This window comes from Theileria orientalis, chromosome 3 (assembly GCF_000740895.1).
Source record: "Theileria orientalis strain Shintoku DNA, chromosome 3, complete genome".
NCBI classification, from domain to species: Eukaryota; Apicomplexa; class Aconoidasida; order Piroplasmida; family Theileriidae; genus Theileria; species Theileria orientalis.
In genome coordinates, this window is record NC_025262.1 from 897,266 (window position 1) to 914,889 (window position 17,624).

Here is a 17,624-nt window from a genome sequence, read left to right on the forward strand (position 1 = left end):
ATGGAAATAAACATTGACTGTTTATCTGCTTTACTGACAAGTTGTTTTTAAACTTCTTAGAAGACTGGATGCTTCCTTGACAACCTAGTTAAGAAAAATCCATAATAAACACTCGGGCGGCTCCGGGCGCGCCCGACCAATAATTTACAATGAATTTTTATACAATCGAATGCTATCTTGAGCGCTAGGCTAGCACTGCTGGGAAAGTGGTGGTGTGGGCCCTCAGTGCTACAGCGGTAGCCCATCTGGGTGTTAAATCGCGTGCTGCTGATAATAAAGTGCTCGTCGCTTGCTGTGCGTCAAGCGAGCTGCTTGTTATAAATCTTTACGGGTGCCCGCCCAGTCCGCAGTCGATCGCGCCTGATGCCAGTGTGAATGGTGTGTCCTAGCATCAGCGAACTGCTCGGGCTCCTGGCTCCCCTCTACGTCTGCTTCTGGCGCTCTACTCTCGTAGGCGCCTGCATACCCTGGCGTCATGCTCTCATAAACGCCCTGGTGCCACTGTGACTCCAATACTTCCGTGGCTATACTAGTGGACCACGTGGCATGGTTCTCTCTATGTGGCCTACTATCAAAACGCCACCTCATGCTCTCTCCCGTTACCTCGATATACTGCTTCTCATTCTCTGCTCTACTCAAGCCTTAACCCAAGTTTTCTGATCAACTCTTTAAGTTTCTTATTGGGCTTAGGCTAGACTTGTTTTTCTTCTCTTTTCGCTCGCTTTTCTGCGTCTCCTTTTCTTTTCCGAGTTGACTCTCGATATTTTATCCTGTTCCACCACCTCCTTCACGTTCCTCATGTACTTGAGTGCGTCGAGTGTGATTCTCTTTCCGCTTGCCTGTATGTTGTGTATCCACTCGAACGAGTATCCTCGGCGCTTGCACGTCTTCAGGCAGTTGTATGCTGCCACGTCCCAGAGTCCCAGCAGGTACGCTGCTTTGTACAGCTCCACTATGATCATGTCTCCGAAGGTGCTTTTGGCTGCCACCTTCAGGCCGTTTGCTTCCAGGACCGGGTCGCACAGGTCTGCGTTTTTCATTCTGTCCATGTGCAGCACCTTTCTCAGGTTCGCTCTTCCGCTCGTGCCTATTGGTATGTTGAATCCTGGGTACCAGCTGATAAGCGTTCCTGGTCTTATCAGGCCTTCTACGAACTTTCCGAACTTGGTTGCCTCCTCGTACGCTGTGTTCTTCGAGCCGAACACTGCCGGGTCGAACCTCACCTTGAAGTTGCGCACTACTCCTTTCGCGTCGCTCATCCACCAGCTCGTTTCGTGCACTCCCTTCCAGTTACAGCTCACGTACGGCAGGTAACTCATGCCCTGTTCGTCGTTGCGCGACCTTGCCATGCACTCGTTCAGGTCCGAGCTTGAGGCTACGTCCTTGCTGCTCAGGACCTGCTTTGACATCTTCAGTCTTTCGTTTCTCTCTCTGTTCGAGTGCTGTATCAGCAGGTTATCGTTTCTCAGCACCAGGTTCATGTCACTGCTGTGCCTGACGTACATTACATGTGTCTCTGGTTGGTTCGCCGCTCTCTGTGCTTCGTCGTACCTTTCCCCCAGTTCCTTGATCGTAAAGCTGTTTAGTACGTTTGAGTTAATTGGCGACATAAAGCTCTCCGGCGTCGGCGGCGACTTCAGTATTGCCTTTAGCACCTCCCTGTACCTCTCCTCCGGTGGCATGTTCGGGTCAAAGGTCGGCACTGAATATCTCGTGACGTTCGTCGTCACACTTGTGGGTGCGTAGTAGTTTTCGCCCGTCTCATCTGCCTCTCCTTCTTGCACTGCGCTGTTCTGGTACTGGTAGTTGTTCGGTGGGCGCTCTGCTGACTGATACGTGTCCTGCCCCTGGCTTGTCGTCGTCGGCACGTTACGTTCTGATGGGAACAACATCAACGAGTCTACGCTCTTCGAGAACTCAGTCTCGTAGTTGAACGTTTCTACAACGCCATTAGTATGTCAATTTAAAATTTGTATCATAGCTGATGGTACCATAATTTTCCCTTAGTGCTAACTACCATGTAATACTGCTACTTAACTACGTTTATATGTATATTGACTACTAATAAAAGCATCAACTATTTCACTTACTTTGCGTCGTCGGTGGCTGCCTTATGTATTGCGGCCCCGTCTGCTCCTCTTCGAAATGGTATAGCCCTTGATACTCCTTCAGTCCTGGCGCCGTCGTTGCCGGTATCCCGGTGGGCAACGACTTCGTCTTCCTCAGCTGATTCGGTGCCAGCATCGTACTGCTGGCTCTTATTGGCGTCAGGACACTTCCGTCCATCAGTGAGTTGAACATTGCCAAGTCGTGCGTGGTCACCTTTATCGGGTGCTGCGCTCTCCCTGGCGAGAGCATATCTGGCATCGCTGGTGGCATGGATGCCGTCATCGGTCCCATTGCGGTCGTCCCCACGGCCGGCATTGCTGACGACATCGTCGACGACGTCGACGAGGTGCTGTTTGTTATCGGGTTCATGTACTCGAAATTCGGCTTTACCTTCGGCGTCAGGTACGGCAGGTTAGGCGTGCTCGTGTGCTGCATCAGGTCCCCGTTCTCCATGCTAAACTTAGCGTCCATCGGGTACTTGGGATCTATACTATACAGGCTGTCTATCGAGTATTTGGATTCGAGCCTATACTTAGTGTCGAACGCGTATTTTTGGTCCATCGTGTACTTCCCCAGATCTTGCTCCGACTTTGCGAACGTGTTCGCGAATATCGAGCTGCTCATGTCCGGGTACAGACTCGTGTCGTTTGTTCCGTAGCAGGGGCCTGGGTAGAACGACCCCGAGTAGTCGTTGAAGTTTGAACCATCGAAACTCAGTTGTATTCCGTTTTCTAGGAAAACGGGTTCGCATGATGTGTTGGCGCTGCTAAACGTGGTGTAGTCCAGCGGTTCATTTATGCCGTATACGTTGTCTATATTTGTCAAGTAACTATCCATGTCTCCGGTGTGTGACTCTGGATAGTCCAGTGGAACCGAAGCTACTGTATTCATCTGACCGGTTTGCTTCCTTGTCGTTTATAGCTAACCAAGCGTTTGATTAAAGCTCCTTTTTAATTTTTTAAGGTTTTTATTATTTCTTGTAAATATACCCAAACAATAAATTTATGTTTCATCAACTATTTGGCTGCTTCTAGTTGATTTTTAAATCTGGTTTGTGTTACCGTGAATTAATTAGATATAACTGTGAAGTTTGAAACCCTGCAATTTCGGAATTTTAAATATATATATCGCGTTTTATAGGTATTACGTTGTTAGCGATGTGTTTTAAATAAGTTTAGCTTGTTCGATATATCAATTTTTCCGATCTACCAGAAACACATATTATAATCCAGAGAACACGTCTTTCAAGTTAATAAGACTCTGTAATTTCGTCTATATTCTTAAAACCGTGTGATGCGCTCAAAGAGTAAAACTAAAATGTCAATGTTCTCCTTTTGGCACAATTGTCAAACAACCATATGGTATGTCTCTATATATGAACAAAACTGTTTTAAATCTTCAACGAAGACCTTTATCATAAAACATAATAATATAAGTTTAGGATTTGGGCATCTTCCTATAAAAAATATGTATGTAATCTATGGTTTAAAGCATGCAATGGCCCAGAGCAAAGGATTCCAATGGGTGACCCAACAAAGATCTAAGTAATTATTTCCTCCTTCGTTAACACCTCAATAATTACTCTTTATATTTGAACTTGTGGTCGGATGGTAGAAGTTTTGATACTAACAACTCTAAATAATCATTTGAGTGTATGCTCCTAGATTGGTAGTTGGGATCCATATACCTAAATCCATTGTCTAGATATTTAGTCATCACAATACCCTATTTTCAATTTATATAAGGAATCAGAACGTGCTTAAATTATATTTTTTTGTTTAAAAATTTTAATGTTTAAATTGCAACCTAGTCATCCAAATATCGTATATCTGTATATATTTATATATTTGTGTTTTTATTAAAATACCTTTTTATATTTTATATATATATATATATTGACATTTATAAATATATGAATTTATTTAAATTGTGTATGAATATTTTGTAATAAATCAACAATGCCAGCTGTAATAAAAATAAAAAAAAAGTGTAAACTTTTCCGTTGATTTTTCTCATTCTCATCATTGTATATTTATTTTTATTAACGTCAATAACAAGAATCTTAAATATATTCGTGTATATATACATCTATTATAATTGAACACATAGCTATACTAAAATGGATAGCTCTAATTGATTCGTAAAATATGTTTTCAAAATAAAGAAAACAATGTATAGAAATTAATTATATATGATTTGTTTGTTATATACAAATTTGTTTGGAATTTTATATTTGGCTAGTCCTGAAGACAAAATGAGGTCTTAATTGACCTAAATCTGTTTTATAAGTTAAATAACAATCACTATATATTTACATAATATATATACACCCAAATAACATGTATTTATTAATTAACAATTCTTATTTGTTACGGAATTTGTAATTGTGATTATAACACAGATTTGTACCTATTTGTGAGATATATGCATTTAAAATCATTCAATTTATTTATTCTGATCTAATTTTATCGATATCTTATTTACAACATTTTTTTTATCGATCCTGATAACTACACAATCACACACAAAAGATTTAGTGTTTATGAAAATTTAAAATGCAAATTAAATTTAAATTGGTAATAATTTTATTTTTTATTAAAACAAATGTAATTCATAGCTCAAATAATAGAAAAATAGCCGATTTAACCAAGAACAACATCGCAGACTTGAGAATGATCAAATCCCCCAAATTCATACAGGTATTTATAACTAATCAGGAGGATAATATATGTATAGAATGTCATTAAACATTGATATTTTTATTTGTAATTACACTGTCCATTAATTCATAACAATCAACAGGCAGATCCTTCAATCAATAAGGATACGGAACCCTCATTATTCTCGTTACTTTTCCATCCCCCGGTCCATAACAGGGCAATGGACATAGGTTTAGAAGATTCAAACCAGGTTAGTATCTAACACACCGTCCTATTGATATAATTTTAATTGTGTTCATAATTATCGCTTAGGGTACAATGAACGCAATAAAGATGAATGAAGGTAAGACGAAACAATTAGTTTTGGTGTCAAAAAATTTTAGAAGAAGACGATATAAACAAAATGTTAGATGACATCGAAAAGAATGAACAAGATCAAGTGGATTCGTTCTACGAAACATTTGAATTGCAAAACGCACAGTTGAAGGAAATTTCTAAATTGTTTTAAGAATCTTAATTTGTTAAGTGTATTTTAATTTTTTATAACTATTTGGGTAAACTGGCACTACATATCTGCGGTCTGCCTTCCACTGAAAATTTTAAACAGTTTTAACATTAATAATTACATTGTTTTAGTTTAAATGATAAGGTTTGATTGTATTCAATTTTTCTGACACTTTGTACCCATGTGATACACTCAGTTCACACCAAATGGCAAACAAAATTGATTTAAGTAGCGTTAAAGCGATTCGAAAGAAGAATCCAGCAACCTATAAGAATTTAGTAAAGAAACTGGTAAGATAATATTATATAAATTATTACATATGTGATTTGAAATAAATTAACATACTTTATGCTTAGAAGAGGAAGCAGAAACAAAATCACACCAAGGAATCGAACGGTGAAGTTAAAACGAACGGACAAGTCTTGAAGGAAAATCTAAAAACACACTTTAAAGATTTCGAGGAACATCTAAAGGATTCAGAGGATGTGGAGATAGAATACATATATAAAGGTTTGAATAAAATGAATAAAAAATATTGTAGAGGAGGATGTTGGAGAGTTTGGAGATGTGTTCGAGAAGTTCTCGGAGATGGAGAGTCAGAAGATGGAAGAGGAGCCTCAGCCGGAGGTGGAGGAGCCCGCAGAGGAGCAGTTTGACGACACAGACTCTGAGGAAGACGTAGGTTCCGCTATCTTATGATAACGTATAGGAATCGCACAAGAAGATGAGCACGAAGAAGCTACTGAGGCTCATGAACAGGCCGACACTATCTCAGCTGAAGCAGGTAGGCTACAGTAGTTAACACGGATTGTAGTACGCAGAAAAGCCGGAGGTGGTGGAAATATGGGACACGACGGCAGCAGACCCGAAGTTTCTGGTGTGGCTGAAGGGACAGAGGAACACGATCCCAGTGCCCTCGCACTGGAGCGAGAAGACGAGGTTCATGCAAAACAGAAGAAGCTCAGATAAGCCGCCGTATAAGCTGCCGCCGCACATCGAGGCCACGAAGATCTCGGAGATCAGGTCGGCGCTGCAAATCAAGGAGAGCGAAAAAACGCTGAAGCAGAAGCAGAGGGAGAAGGCGAGGCCAAAGTCGCACAGAATGGACATCGACTACCAGACGCTTCACGACGCCTTCTTCAAGTACGCAGTGAAGCCGCCGATGACGAAGTACGGAGACGTGTACTACGAAGGGAAGGAAATGGTGCTGCGAATGCGCAACTGTAAGCCTGGTCAGTTATCAGAGAGGCTGAAGCACGCACTGGGAATCGGCGAAAACGCTCCGCCGCCATGGCTGATTAATATGCAAAGGTGAGAATGTAGTTATTGATTAGGTAACTAGCAGTTAGCAACAGGAGTAATAGGTTAAGCAACGATAAAAAAACCGTGCACATAATACAAACATTGTAGATTTGGGCCGCCACCAAGTTATCCTAACTTGCGGATACCGGGAGTTAATGCGCCATTGCCAGAGTCGGCATCATTTGGATATCAGCCAGGAGGCTGGGGACACCTCCCAACGGATGAGGCGGGAAACCCGCTCTACGGCTACTTCGACTCGTCGTACTACGAAGACAACCACATAGATAAAACGTTCTTCGGCGAAGTGGCGCAGGCACCTGAGGAGGATGAAGATGAGGAAGGTACGGAGGTTCATTTAAACAACAATGTGTAGAGTCTGACGAGGAGGCAGGCGAGGAGGGTAGGACCGACCACCTGTCATCAGAGACCCCGGTAAGTCCCAGTAACACACGAGTTGACAGTATACATAAAACTACACCAGTTGAGACAGTATACATAAAATTACACCAGTTGAGACAGTATACATAAAATTACACCAGTTGAGACAGTATACATAAAAACGAAACTAATGCTAATTCAATGTTGTAGTTGTCAATGGGTATGAAGACTCCTCTGGTCGACGTTGGTTTATCGGCGCTGGATACACCGATGCAGAGCACAATGCAGCCGACACAGGCACCAAGAAAGGCATACACAGTGCTGGAGCCGAAGGTGGCAACGGCCTCAAACGCGCTCTTCGGATCACAAATCACGTATCAAATGCCGCCGCCAGTTGCAACGCCCCTGGTAAGTACCAAGTGCAAAGTGGGAGCGACTATATCTAGTAGCATTAGTGTTAGATACTGTTTGTTTCACAAACGTGAATGTTAAATCATTGTATAGGGAATGGGAGGAATGACAACACCAATGGGCGGTATCGCAACGCCATCTCTAACGACTGAAGGTAAGTTAAGTGGTATTGCTAACTCCTTTTATTGTTAATTTGCTGTGGGTGCCTAACTGGCTATGTCACTAACTATTTAAGCCGCCAACTGGTTATACTGCTAGTCGGCTATATCCCCAGCCACTTGCACTTTTAACTAGTTATACTGCTAGTTGACTTAAACCTTTATGTCATGCTGTTGGTGTTACTTTGCTGTAAATGTGATTTAACATAACTTTAATGTAGAAGTCGATGGCACGACTACGACCGACGAAATCATGAGGCAGCTCAAGTACCATGAAAACAAGGCTAAAAAGGCACACGAAGCAGCAGGTCAGATCGAAGTGCAGGAAAACAAGGACCCGAACAAGAAGAAGAAAAAGAAACAGTTCAAATTCTAATTTACTAAATTATGTGCAAATACGTGGTTAGACACGTAGATAATGTGTAACTGCGCACATTGACATTACTGTTGAAATTGAATGTTGTAGGACCCAGTTTCAGGGTTCTTTTGAACCTTGAAGTTGTCCAACGACAGGCCGATCTTTCCGAGAAGGTTGTTGCCCAAGTCCTTTAACTTGCCGATCATCTGCTCCTTCTCAGACTCAAATTCAGCGTCAGCTAAGGTTAAACCATAAAGAGTGCGCAATAGGATAAATATGGGCAATGTGTGTGTATATATAAATATAAATATATATATATAAATTAATGTTAGTGATAGAAATTAAATAAATAATGAGTTACCTAGTTTCTTCAGCTGAGCCTTCTTAGTTGAATATTTTGGGCTAAAAAAAGTTATAAAGTGCAAATAAAAAGAAACGTACTCTAGGGATGGGTCGAGGCTAAGCGCCTTTTCCAAGTCGGAATGCGATTTTTGATACGAATTGGTCTTTTCAAAGGCAGCACTGCGCCTTAAATAAGCCTAAAGAGGTAAATATTAGGAAGGGAAGGGGTGTGTAACCTTTGTATATGCTTCGTCAAAGCAAAGGGCGTCGGTACAGTCGGAAATAGCGGCCTCCCAATCACCCAGAGCCTGATAGCAAGCGGCCCTGTTGCAAAACAGCTGTGATCTCAAGACATCGTTGTCGCTAAATTCGAGTCTGGTGAGAGCCCTGGTGTACCAGTCGATGGCCTCCCTGAAATTTTTGTCGCGGTAACAATCATTGCCCTTTTCTTTAAAAAAAAGAGGCGATGAAGAACCGAATAAATCCTCAGTTTTACCCAACTCGGAATCATCTAAATTAGTATCCTCAGTAGGAGTACTCGTGTGGAATTTAATGGCATCATCCTCAACAGTATTTTGAGGTAAATCAGGAACTTCCTCGATTCCCATTAAGTTAATATAAGTACAAAAAAATAAATTAAAAAAATCGATTGTAAATGTCAGTATAAGGCGATTGTCGGTGTGGCAGAAGATGGCAAATCAGAATATTTTAAAAAAACAGGTTTAATTAATGAAATTTATATTATGAACTACGATGTACACTATTTGAATTCTTAATCGCAATTTTTAATAAAATCACCCCTAAAAAGTAGTTATGGCCACTTGTAAGTCCGGTGATGATCACCGGTCGAGTTCCGACACTTGGTCCTCGGAAGGTTCTGAATTTGAACTAGCAAGTGAGGACATATTAAATTTTGGACGATCTAACTTAAATTCGGCTTTATTAGAAAATGTTCTATTGCGTTTTAAAAGGTTCACACCGGTTCAGAGAAAGGTTCGTTTATTTAACCTATATTTTAAATACTACCATGTATATTTACTGTGTACCGGAATTTATACTTTAAACACACGGATTTACCGATTTTTAGGCAATTCCGGTTATTTTATCTGGTCGAGATGCCTTGATTAAGTCCCAAACAGGCTCCGGAAAAACACTGGCAGCTTTGATTCCACTATTGAATTTACTGCTGGAAAACAGTAGACCTCCGAGTCCTGCTGATTTGAAGTTGCTTATCGTGGTCCCGTCGAACGATTTAATACGCCAAGTTCATTCTTCCCTGAAGACCCTTTTAAAGAAATGCTCCAACACACTGACCTTCGGAGCAGTGGCGGAGTCAAAGGATGCCCTGGCGAACGTGGTGGTGACGAAGCCGTCAGTAGCAGTGGAGATAGTAAAGAGCCAGGAGTTGGAATACCTGGTCGTGGACGAGGCAGACCTACTTTTCGAGTTCGGATACAAGAAGGATATGTTGAAGCTGATCGAACTGCTGAGGTCGACCTCTAAGTTCAAGAAGTTCCAAGCAGTGCTGCTGAGCGCAACGTTAGACTATGAAATAAAGAATATCGCAAACCTACTTTTGTATAAGCCAGTTTACGTCGACGTGCCGTTCACGCAGAAGCTAGGCACGGTAAACGAGTACTACATACTGGTCGAGGAAAAAAATAAGCTGGTGACGCTGTACGTGTTACTTAAGATGGAATCGATACCATACGGGTCAATCATATTCGTAAACTCAAACAAAAAGTGAGTATTGGTCGTAAATAACAACGTTTAGGGGATACCACCTCTACTGCTTTCTGAGAAAGCTGTCATTGGACATAAACATAGTGAGCAAGCTTTTGTCTCCAAAACTGAGGCACACGATACTGCAGGTAGGCTATAGATAAGTGAAGTGGATATAACTAACTGACTTGTAGAACTTCAACCAGGGACTGATCGGATGCTTAATAGTGATCGATGATGAAACTGACCAGGACATGAATTTAAGCAGAGGAGTGGACTTCGTAAACCTAAAGTGCGTAATTAACTTCGACGAGCCTAAGAGCCTGGAAATATATAAGCACAGAATAGGACGCACGGGCCGAAACTATCAAGAAGGCTCGAGTTTAACCTTTTTTACAAAAAGAGACGACGACCTGCTATTGAAGCTTACCAAAGGTTTTGAAGAAAACAGTGCACACTCTTTGCAATTAAATGGTAAATCGGCCCCTGCCTCTAAAGATACCGTGGATGAGAATGTAGACGATGATGATGAAGAGGACAAAACTGATCCCGATAATAATGAAGAGGACGAATCTGATCCTGATAGTGAAGAGGAGGTATCTGATCCTGATAATAATGAAGAGGACGACGAAGATGTGGGTGCGGATAGTGACAACCAGAGTGTCAATGACAATGATCGGGGTGACGGCGAAGACTTCGATAATAATCAAGAGGAGGAATCTGAAGCCGAGGATAACGAAGAAGAAGAGCATGAAAAGGAAGCAGAAGAACAGGTGGAAGGCCAGGAACACGGTGATGACGAGGGTGGCCTTAAGAGGTTAACGCTGGATGAGAGCGTGTTTGAGTCGTTCAAGTACCGAGTAAATGACATACTGAAGACGATAACGCCGAAGCTCGTGGAAACGGCGCAGATGCAGTCAGTGAGGCACAGCGCCATTGAGCAGGAGGAGTTCCTGAAAAACGTTAACGAAAACGACGTCCTGCTGCTGAAATCGGTGCTCAAGAACGACAATCAGCTGCTGAAGCCGGAGAAGAAGCACCTGACGTACATTCCGAAGTACCTGGTGGACGAAAACCTACAGAACGTGGTGGAAGACATCAAGTATCAGATTCACCCCTCAGATAACGCCGCAGAGGAGTCGCGTCTGAGGAAGCTGAGGAATAAGAGGGCGAGGAGCGAGGCGGCTAAGAGGGGCAGGCACACCAAGAGGCAGCGGAAGAGGAAGTTCTTCAAAAAGAAGCTACCGCACTTCAAGAAGAGGAAGAAGTAGTCTGACTGATGAATCCCATGCCGTTTACTTATTTGCTACTTATGTTACGTGCTTGAATGCTTGTTTACGCTGCATCACATTATAAACTTAATAGCGTGATACGCCCGCTAGGCGGTTCTGAGTGCCAGTGCGATTTTACACAAATTCGCCAACAACTTCCTGAAGAGCTTGGCAATATATCCACTTACTCTAGCTGCAGCTGCGAAGTGAGTCCGTTGACCATGACCATGTGCGCAAGTGCAACGCTCTATTAGTTACAGTTAACATAATTAGTAGTAGCAGCATAAGTAGTAGTATTAGTAGTAGTAGTAGCAACATAAGCAGTTAACGATGGCTAATTCTTTGTATGTAAATAAATATGTGTGTGTGTATATAAACGTGTGTGTATACGTATTAAGGTGTAATTTATGTAAATATATATGTATAGATGTGTAAATGGACAAATAGGTGTATAGGTGTTTGTGAATAGCAGGTATCTATTGGAAACGTTACCTTAATGTATTCCAGCACGACATGTTCAGGGGCATCCAGTGTTTTAAGCACACTTCTAATTGTGACTACGGTAACAATTAAAACAAAGATTAGATGATTACTGTAATGATAGTAACAACAGCTATTGGTATGAACTGTACCTATAATGTCAAGGGGCGAGTGTCCCAAATCTAACAACTCCACTGCCTTTTCATGGGCCTAAACATTGCAATTACTACGGGTTGAACGACAATACATTGGCCGTAGCAGCGGCTGTGTCATAGTGTTAGTGGTAGATTATGGCTTACGCTTCTCCAGTTTCCACAAAGACAGTCGCCGAGCATCTTCTGTATCAAATCCGGCGATGGAATGTCACACACCTAGAATGCAGTGAGGCGAAATAAGATAAGTGAACGGCTAAAAGGGCAAACGTCAGTTTTAAACCTACTTTAAACACATTCTCCTTAGTAACAACTTTAAATCCGGCAGAAACTATTTGTAAGTTGTTCACGGCCTAAATTTGGGTTAATTGCCCCTTGAACTCCAATGAGAGTTAGCAGCGGCATTGTGCACTTACTCTCCTTAAGTCGCCGTCCGCTGAGAACAGGAGCGCCTCCATGCCCTCGTTGGTGTAATTCAGGTTCTCCATGCCACAAATGTCAACAAGTCTCTTCAGTATCTAAGGCACCAATGTTAGATGTTTTAAAAACGTTCCACAAAATAAATAGAAATTCGTATTTAGTAGATAATGTGAGTATACACAGCGATTGGCACTTAAGATACCTGGTCGTCCTTTAGTTTCGAGTATCTAATTACTGCACATCTGCTCTGAATCGGCTCAATTATCTTCGTGGACTGGTTGCAGGCCAACGCAAATCTCGTCGTGTTTGAGTATATCTCCATTATCCTCCTCAGAGCCTTAAGTTGTATCGTTAACCACTAACACACGCATCGAGAAATACCTGTTGAGCAGCCTCGGTCATCGAGTCGACCTCGTCCAGAATTACTATTTTATGCTTGTTCGGCGGTAAAACCAGGGACTTTTTAGCGAAATTTTTTATACTCTCCCTTACTACTTCAACACCTCTAAGAGAAAATGAACTGCGCGGGCGTACCTGTCGTCGCTGGCATTCAGCTCGATAACTGCGTTTTTAAATTGCAAGCCCAGCATCTCCCTCGCCAAACACAACACTGATGTAGTTTTCCCGGTTCCTGGTGGCCCCTAAGGCAATCATTAACTGGGAGAAGAAACGTGGATGGTAGGCGGCACGGGTAGTCATTCAAAAACTAATTGCCACTAACACATAGCAGAAGATTCGGCATATTACCCTCCTTTGCAATGAATTGTAGTCTTTTCGTTATCTCGGGGTTCCCGATTATCTGATCGAGAGAATTAGGGCGGTACTTCTCTATCCATATGTCAATTTTGCTATCCATGGTAGAATCCAGCAAAATAGTGCTTTAAAATGGAAAAATATGCTATTTAAAATCTAAAATGGCTATTATTTAGGGGGGAATTTTCCCCTGGTCAAGATTGTGAATAGTGTGTTGGAACCACACCCACAACTGCAGATACATGAATACCGCGTATATGCAATCACTCCATATTAGTCTGACTTTCTAGAATCGTAACTTCTCAGTATTGCAGGTCGTATTGTCACCTTTCCTGCCTCTAGAACTGCAAAGAATATGAATCCGCCGATGGTTAACCAGGACACTCTCAGTCCCAGACCCTTGAAAAGAGAGCCCGGTCCCTCGTCTGCTGCGATTTTGGTTAGACAATCCCATGTGCTTTTATACTACAGTGTTTGTTAATTCTCTGCTTCCATTCTACCGAAATACTACTGTATCTATTGCTATGCGTGTTGTCCAGGTAAAGAATACTAGTTCTCTGTCCAATCATTTTGGCACTTACCAATCTATTTTTCCCCTGTGTCATCAATCGTGTTTTTGCGACATCCAAAGGGGTGGTTAAGGCTCCAGATATTCCTCCTAATAATCCATTATTACATTATTCGTGTTACGCTCTACACCATCCTAATCACGCTCACTTACCTGCAACTGAGCCACAAAGTGCTGACACTATTACATGCCCACTACTTCTGGACATATTTGTTTTATCTGCAATAAAGCAGGACAATTCTGAATAAAATGAGTGTTTGTCTTACTGGTCGAGCGAGTATGTGTGTAACTAATTAAATGCAAATACTGTCCTTTAACATACGTGAAGCTGAATTTAGGGATCTAAACTTTTCCCATAATACAAACTGAATTCCATCGAAGGGTATTTCACGCATAAGTGTGGAGAAGAATCCTGCGTAAAAGCCCCTGAATCCCTGCAGCCGTTGAATATTATAAAACGCCTCTGCAGTTCTAGTATACAACCCAGCTTGTAGTTGCTGTTTTACAACCTCAAAAGGGTTCCTATAAACATGTGATTATTTGTATTAACCATGTGCTAGTATTATTTGTGAAGTGTTAGTACCTGATCACTAAGCTGGAAATTTGTCCAAATGTTGAACCAAGAAAATAAATAATAGGGAGCGGGAAAACAGCCTTTTTATCAGAATCTAAAATGAAATTAATAAATTTTAGAACATGAAGTGCATATAATTCAATATTTGTGGTATGCTTAACACGGTGTGTATGATACCTTTATTGGCGTGTAATTTATCTTTAGTTAACTCATATATCCCATAAAAGGCTGCTGATGATGGTAAATCGCCACCGATTAACACAGCTAAGCCGGAATAGAGAGATGTACATCTGAAATTCCTGGAAGGTTTGTATACGATTTTATACTTTAGGAAATCAGGTTTATTCGGGAACAAAATCTCCTTTTTTACCTGAGATCTTGTTTTAAGTGTATCCAAGGGGTACAAGGATAAATCTGCCACAACTCCCGCGATACCTCCGCAAACAACGTTCGCTGTACAATAATTATAAGCAATTGGTGGTAAATATCACATAAATGTTCAGAAAATTTATTTATGATACAATATAAACATACCTACATGATCCATTATAATATAATACAACAATTAATTCATTCTAACTAAAAATACTGAACAAGGTTTTGCCCTATGATGACAGACAAATATTTTAAAATAATTTTGTTAAATTGATATTTATTTAATGTGGTTAATCGTTATAGTAATGTGTTAATAAAATTTTCAAATTGAAGCCACTGGAACAATCAAAATGTTAACTTCACTGATTAGACGTTTTTCTAGGGTATCCTCAGCCAAGCCGAGGCTAAACGATTTTCAAAACATAGTACATGTCAATGAAGATGTACGTTTTTATAAAAGAAATAATAATTTGCCTAACGTTGAGTCATATGATGAGGGTAAGTGGAATTTTATTTACACATTTCAAATATGTTGTAGAATCACGAGAAATTAGACGAGTTTTGAACAGCAAATTTATCAATAGAAGAAGAAATGATAAAGGAAATGAGGAATTGGAATTTAATAGATTTAGCATCTATAATAGCAACAATATGGAAACACCGAACTCCTCTTCAACCACAAGAAATGAGTTTATTGAGGGCACTAAAAATATAAAAAGGGATGTAAGTGAATATAATTTTAATGTTGAGCCTGACGAATACTCCGAATTCGATAAATTTGAAAGTTTGAGGAGTAATCCCAAGTATCAAGATTTGACACACGAAGAGAGGCAATATTTACAAGAGTTGGAAGTAAGATCGAAATTAAATGACCCCTTTAACAAATTGAACGCCAATAAAGTGAAAGTTGATCCAGTAAGAGATGCAAAAGCACTTTTGAAGGACTCTGCTTTAGAGGTGAGTAGTACTAATTTATAGCACATTTAGGAAAGCCCCCGGGATTACACATCGCAAATCGAGTTCATAGGAGAGAATGAGGAAACAAACTTAATTGATAAAAGATTGGTGGAACAGAATAAGTTTGATGAAGTAGTATCGAGAATAAGAAATAAAATAAGAATAGAAAAGAAGCAAAACAGTGAAATAAATAAGCTGAGGATACCAAATGTTAATGGTAAGTGTTGAATGACAGTATTTTTATTTAGGGATCGTCGTGGACCCAATTAAGAAGCACGTGCTGAGAAGAGCCGCCAGGATAGGAACAATGTTGCACACACACATAGAACAGTTATTCACGTGTAACGACCCGGAATTCTTATATAAATACCTGAACGGGGCCTCGATAAGCATAAATCACGTGGTGATGCCCACGAGCAAGTCTACGGTGATCTGCTACTACAACATACTGTCGAAGCATGATCCCAAGCAGGTCCAAAGGAGTTTGGATTTGGTGGCCCCAAGGGTCAGGTTTTTGATAGCAAGGAAGCTGGAACTGGGCTACACACCACCAGTAAGATTCATTAAGTACAACAAGAATGAGTTCGTGAACGTGAAGAGAAGGGCTCAAATGCTTGAAGCGGCCTTTAACTTGACGCTGGAGGGAACCAAGGATTATGACTCCAGTAATCTCATAGAAGGCGCCACAGAAGACGATGTTGAGGATAAGATCGTCATTCGAGACGATCAGATTACAAACGAGATGAATAAGGAGATACAAGATTCCTTCCACCGCAGATACTGTGGCTACCCATGATGTACTTTATATTTCATAATATTTTTATTTCAAAACATTTTTGTATATTACAACTGCTAATAGCTAATATTAATTTGATTTTCTTTGGTTTTAATTTATAAATCGCTTTAAATTCATCGTTTTTAGTCGTATGTAGTTTTTCGCTGAATATATGATAAAATGAGGAAACTCAAGTACCATGAGCAGAAATTGCTCAAGAAAACAAACTTTTTTGACTGGAAGAGTGCCGATACGCACAGAGAGACTAAAATATTGCGAAGATACATGATACAGAACCCAGAAGACTACCATAAGTAACTAACTACCTATTCCTGAGTTTCCATACCAATTTTAATTATGGATTTGTTAATGTGTGTATTTTAATTTTATGTAAACTAGTATCAACTGCGACTTAGGTACAACAAGCTGGTTGGATATATTACTAAGTTGACTAGCGACTTGAGGAAGCTTCCCGAGGACGATCCATTCAGAATTAAGATGACGGACGATTTGCTGGAAAAATTGTAAGTCACTCGTTGAAATTTTAGACTAATTAGTGCTTATAGGTATCAAATGGGACTCATTTCAACGAAGTCGAATTTGGAAGTCTGCGAGAGGATCTCGGCGTCAGTTTTTTGCAGAAGAAGGCTGGCCGTCGTGCTTGTAACACGAAAGTTCTGCCAACATTTAACACAAGCGGTGACTTTCATTGAACAAGGACGTAAGCACATACCTAATATATGAAATTGGTTTCCAGTTAGTTAACAACGAGTGATTAAATTAAAAAATCTATTGACAAATATAATTTTAGATGTAAAGGTTGGAGTGGACGTAGTGAACAATCCAGCGTACCACGTTACGAGGAACATGGAGGACCACATAACATGGTCACAAGGATCGAAGATCAGGGAGAAGATAGCCCAATTCACAGGAACCACAGACGACTTCGAACTGCTAGGAAATTAACACGGAAGGCCACTAGAACTGCAAATGTATCGCTTACTAAGGCTTATATCGCAATTTAACTGAAAGTGTATACATCACCCAAAACACATTTGGCATCTGACCAAAACTGTCACTCGCAAACCCACTAATATGTGTATAAATTCACGTTTCTGATTATTGTTAGTCTTTGGAGGCTCGCTTGTGTGTACTAAGCGGTAGATTCTTCCTCCCCATGTTGATTCCATACCGTCTCCCCATCGGCTAGGATTTAAGCTCTTACTTACATTGTTATATTGAAAAACTTTATCGGAGCATACAAATATATTGACGTAATAATCTGTTAAACTAGAACAGCTAAATCTTCATTTTCCTATTGGGTTTCTCAGTTAATCTAGAATTCCCAGTATTC

The 17,624-nt window shown here is 40.7% G+C and overlaps 10 protein-coding genes across 10 annotated transcripts; 5 read left to right on the plus strand and 5 right to left on the minus strand.

Moving 5' to 3' along the window:
- Positions 1-315: 315 nt before the first annotated feature.
- TOT_030000416 (conserved hypothetical protein) lies at positions 316-3,000 on the minus strand (the record flags this gene model as incomplete). Its single annotated transcript, XM_009693159.1, has 3 exons — positions 316-641; positions 698-1,939; positions 2,091-3,000. 3 exons carry the CDS (start codon positions 2,998-3,000, stop codon positions 316-318), a joined length of 2,478 nt encoding a protein of 825 aa, XP_009691454.1.
- Positions 3,001-3,687: 687 nt separating this feature from the next.
- Positions 3,688-3,825, minus strand: TOT_030000417 (hypothetical protein; the record flags this gene model as incomplete). The annotated part of the gene is made up of 1 exon (XM_009693160.1): positions 3,688-3,825. One exon carries the CDS (start codon positions 3,823-3,825, stop codon positions 3,688-3,690), a length of 138 nt encoding a protein of 45 aa, XP_009691455.1.
- Positions 3,826-4,067: 242 nt separating this feature from the next.
- Positions 4,068-5,277, plus strand: TOT_030000418 (conserved hypothetical protein; the record flags this gene model as incomplete). The annotated part of the gene is made up of 4 exons (XM_009693161.1): positions 4,068-4,076; positions 4,912-5,019; positions 5,082-5,112; positions 5,153-5,277. 4 exons carry the CDS (start codon positions 4,068-4,070, stop codon positions 5,275-5,277), a joined length of 273 nt encoding a protein of 90 aa, XP_009691456.1.
- Positions 5,278-5,480: 203 nt separating this feature from the next.
- TOT_030000419 (spliceosome-associated protein) lies at positions 5,481-7,899 on the plus strand (the record flags this gene model as incomplete). The annotated part of the gene is made up of 10 exons (XM_009693162.1): positions 5,481-5,564; positions 5,631-5,784; positions 5,816-5,952; positions 5,984-6,058; positions 6,089-6,585; positions 6,685-6,917; positions 6,950-7,008; positions 7,165-7,362; positions 7,459-7,519; positions 7,745-7,899. 10 exons carry the CDS (start codon positions 5,481-5,483, stop codon positions 7,897-7,899), a joined length of 1,653 nt encoding a protein of 550 aa, XP_009691457.1.
- A 65-nt stretch (positions 7,900-7,964) lies between these two features.
- Positions 7,965-8,831, minus strand: TOT_030000420 (uncharacterized protein; the record flags this gene model as incomplete). Its single annotated transcript, XM_009693163.1, has 3 exons — positions 7,965-8,119; positions 8,243-8,420; positions 8,460-8,831. 3 exons carry the CDS (start codon positions 8,829-8,831, stop codon positions 7,965-7,967), a joined length of 705 nt encoding a protein of 234 aa, XP_009691458.1.
- Positions 8,832-9,036: 205 nt separating this feature from the next.
- TOT_030000421 (DEAD-box family RNA helicase) lies at positions 9,037-11,216 on the plus strand (the record flags this gene model as incomplete). The annotated part of the gene is made up of 5 exons (XM_009693164.1): positions 9,037-9,216; positions 9,311-9,966; positions 9,998-10,094; positions 10,140-10,419; positions 10,714-11,216. The coding sequence occupies 5 exons, from the start codon at positions 9,037-9,039 to the stop codon at positions 11,214-11,216; spliced, it is 1,716 nt and encodes a 571-aa protein (XP_009691459.1).
- Positions 11,217-11,323: 107 nt separating this feature from the next.
- TOT_030000422 (replication factor) lies at positions 11,324-13,124 on the minus strand (the record flags this gene model as incomplete). The annotated part of the gene is made up of 11 exons (XM_009693165.1): positions 11,324-11,375; positions 11,405-11,463; positions 11,709-11,773; positions 11,849-11,906; positions 11,996-12,067; positions 12,136-12,201; positions 12,265-12,366; positions 12,471-12,626; positions 12,650-12,773; positions 12,803-12,909; positions 12,990-13,124. The coding sequence occupies 11 exons, from the start codon at positions 13,122-13,124 to the stop codon at positions 11,324-11,326; spliced, it is 996 nt and encodes a 331-aa protein (XP_009691460.1).
- Positions 13,125-13,294: 170 nt separating this feature from the next.
- TOT_030000423 (mitochondrial carrier protein) lies at positions 13,295-14,710 on the minus strand (the record flags this gene model as incomplete). Its single annotated transcript, XM_009693166.1, has 7 exons — positions 13,295-13,486; positions 13,603-13,679; positions 13,743-13,829; positions 13,912-14,111; positions 14,173-14,257; positions 14,341-14,616; positions 14,698-14,710. The coding sequence occupies 7 exons, from the start codon at positions 14,708-14,710 to the stop codon at positions 13,295-13,297; spliced, it is 930 nt and encodes a 309-aa protein (XP_009691461.1).
- Positions 14,711-14,888: 178 nt separating this feature from the next.
- TOT_030000424 (uncharacterized protein) lies at positions 14,889-16,291 on the plus strand (the record flags this gene model as incomplete). The annotated part of the gene is made up of 4 exons (XM_009693167.1): positions 14,889-15,022; positions 15,165-15,495; positions 15,526-15,712; positions 15,744-16,291. The coding sequence occupies 4 exons, from the start codon at positions 14,889-14,891 to the stop codon at positions 16,289-16,291; spliced, it is 1,200 nt and encodes a 399-aa protein (XP_009691462.1).
- Positions 16,292-16,450: 159 nt separating this feature from the next.
- On the plus strand, positions 16,451-17,236 carry TOT_030000425 (U3 small nucleolar ribonucleoprotein/40S ribosomal protein S4-like; the record flags this gene model as incomplete). The annotated part of the gene is made up of 4 exons (XM_009693168.1): positions 16,451-16,584; positions 16,687-16,794; positions 16,837-16,991; positions 17,082-17,236. The coding sequence occupies 4 exons, from the start codon at positions 16,451-16,453 to the stop codon at positions 17,234-17,236; spliced, it is 552 nt and encodes a 183-aa protein (XP_009691463.1).
- Positions 17,237-17,624: the final 388 nt, after the last annotated feature.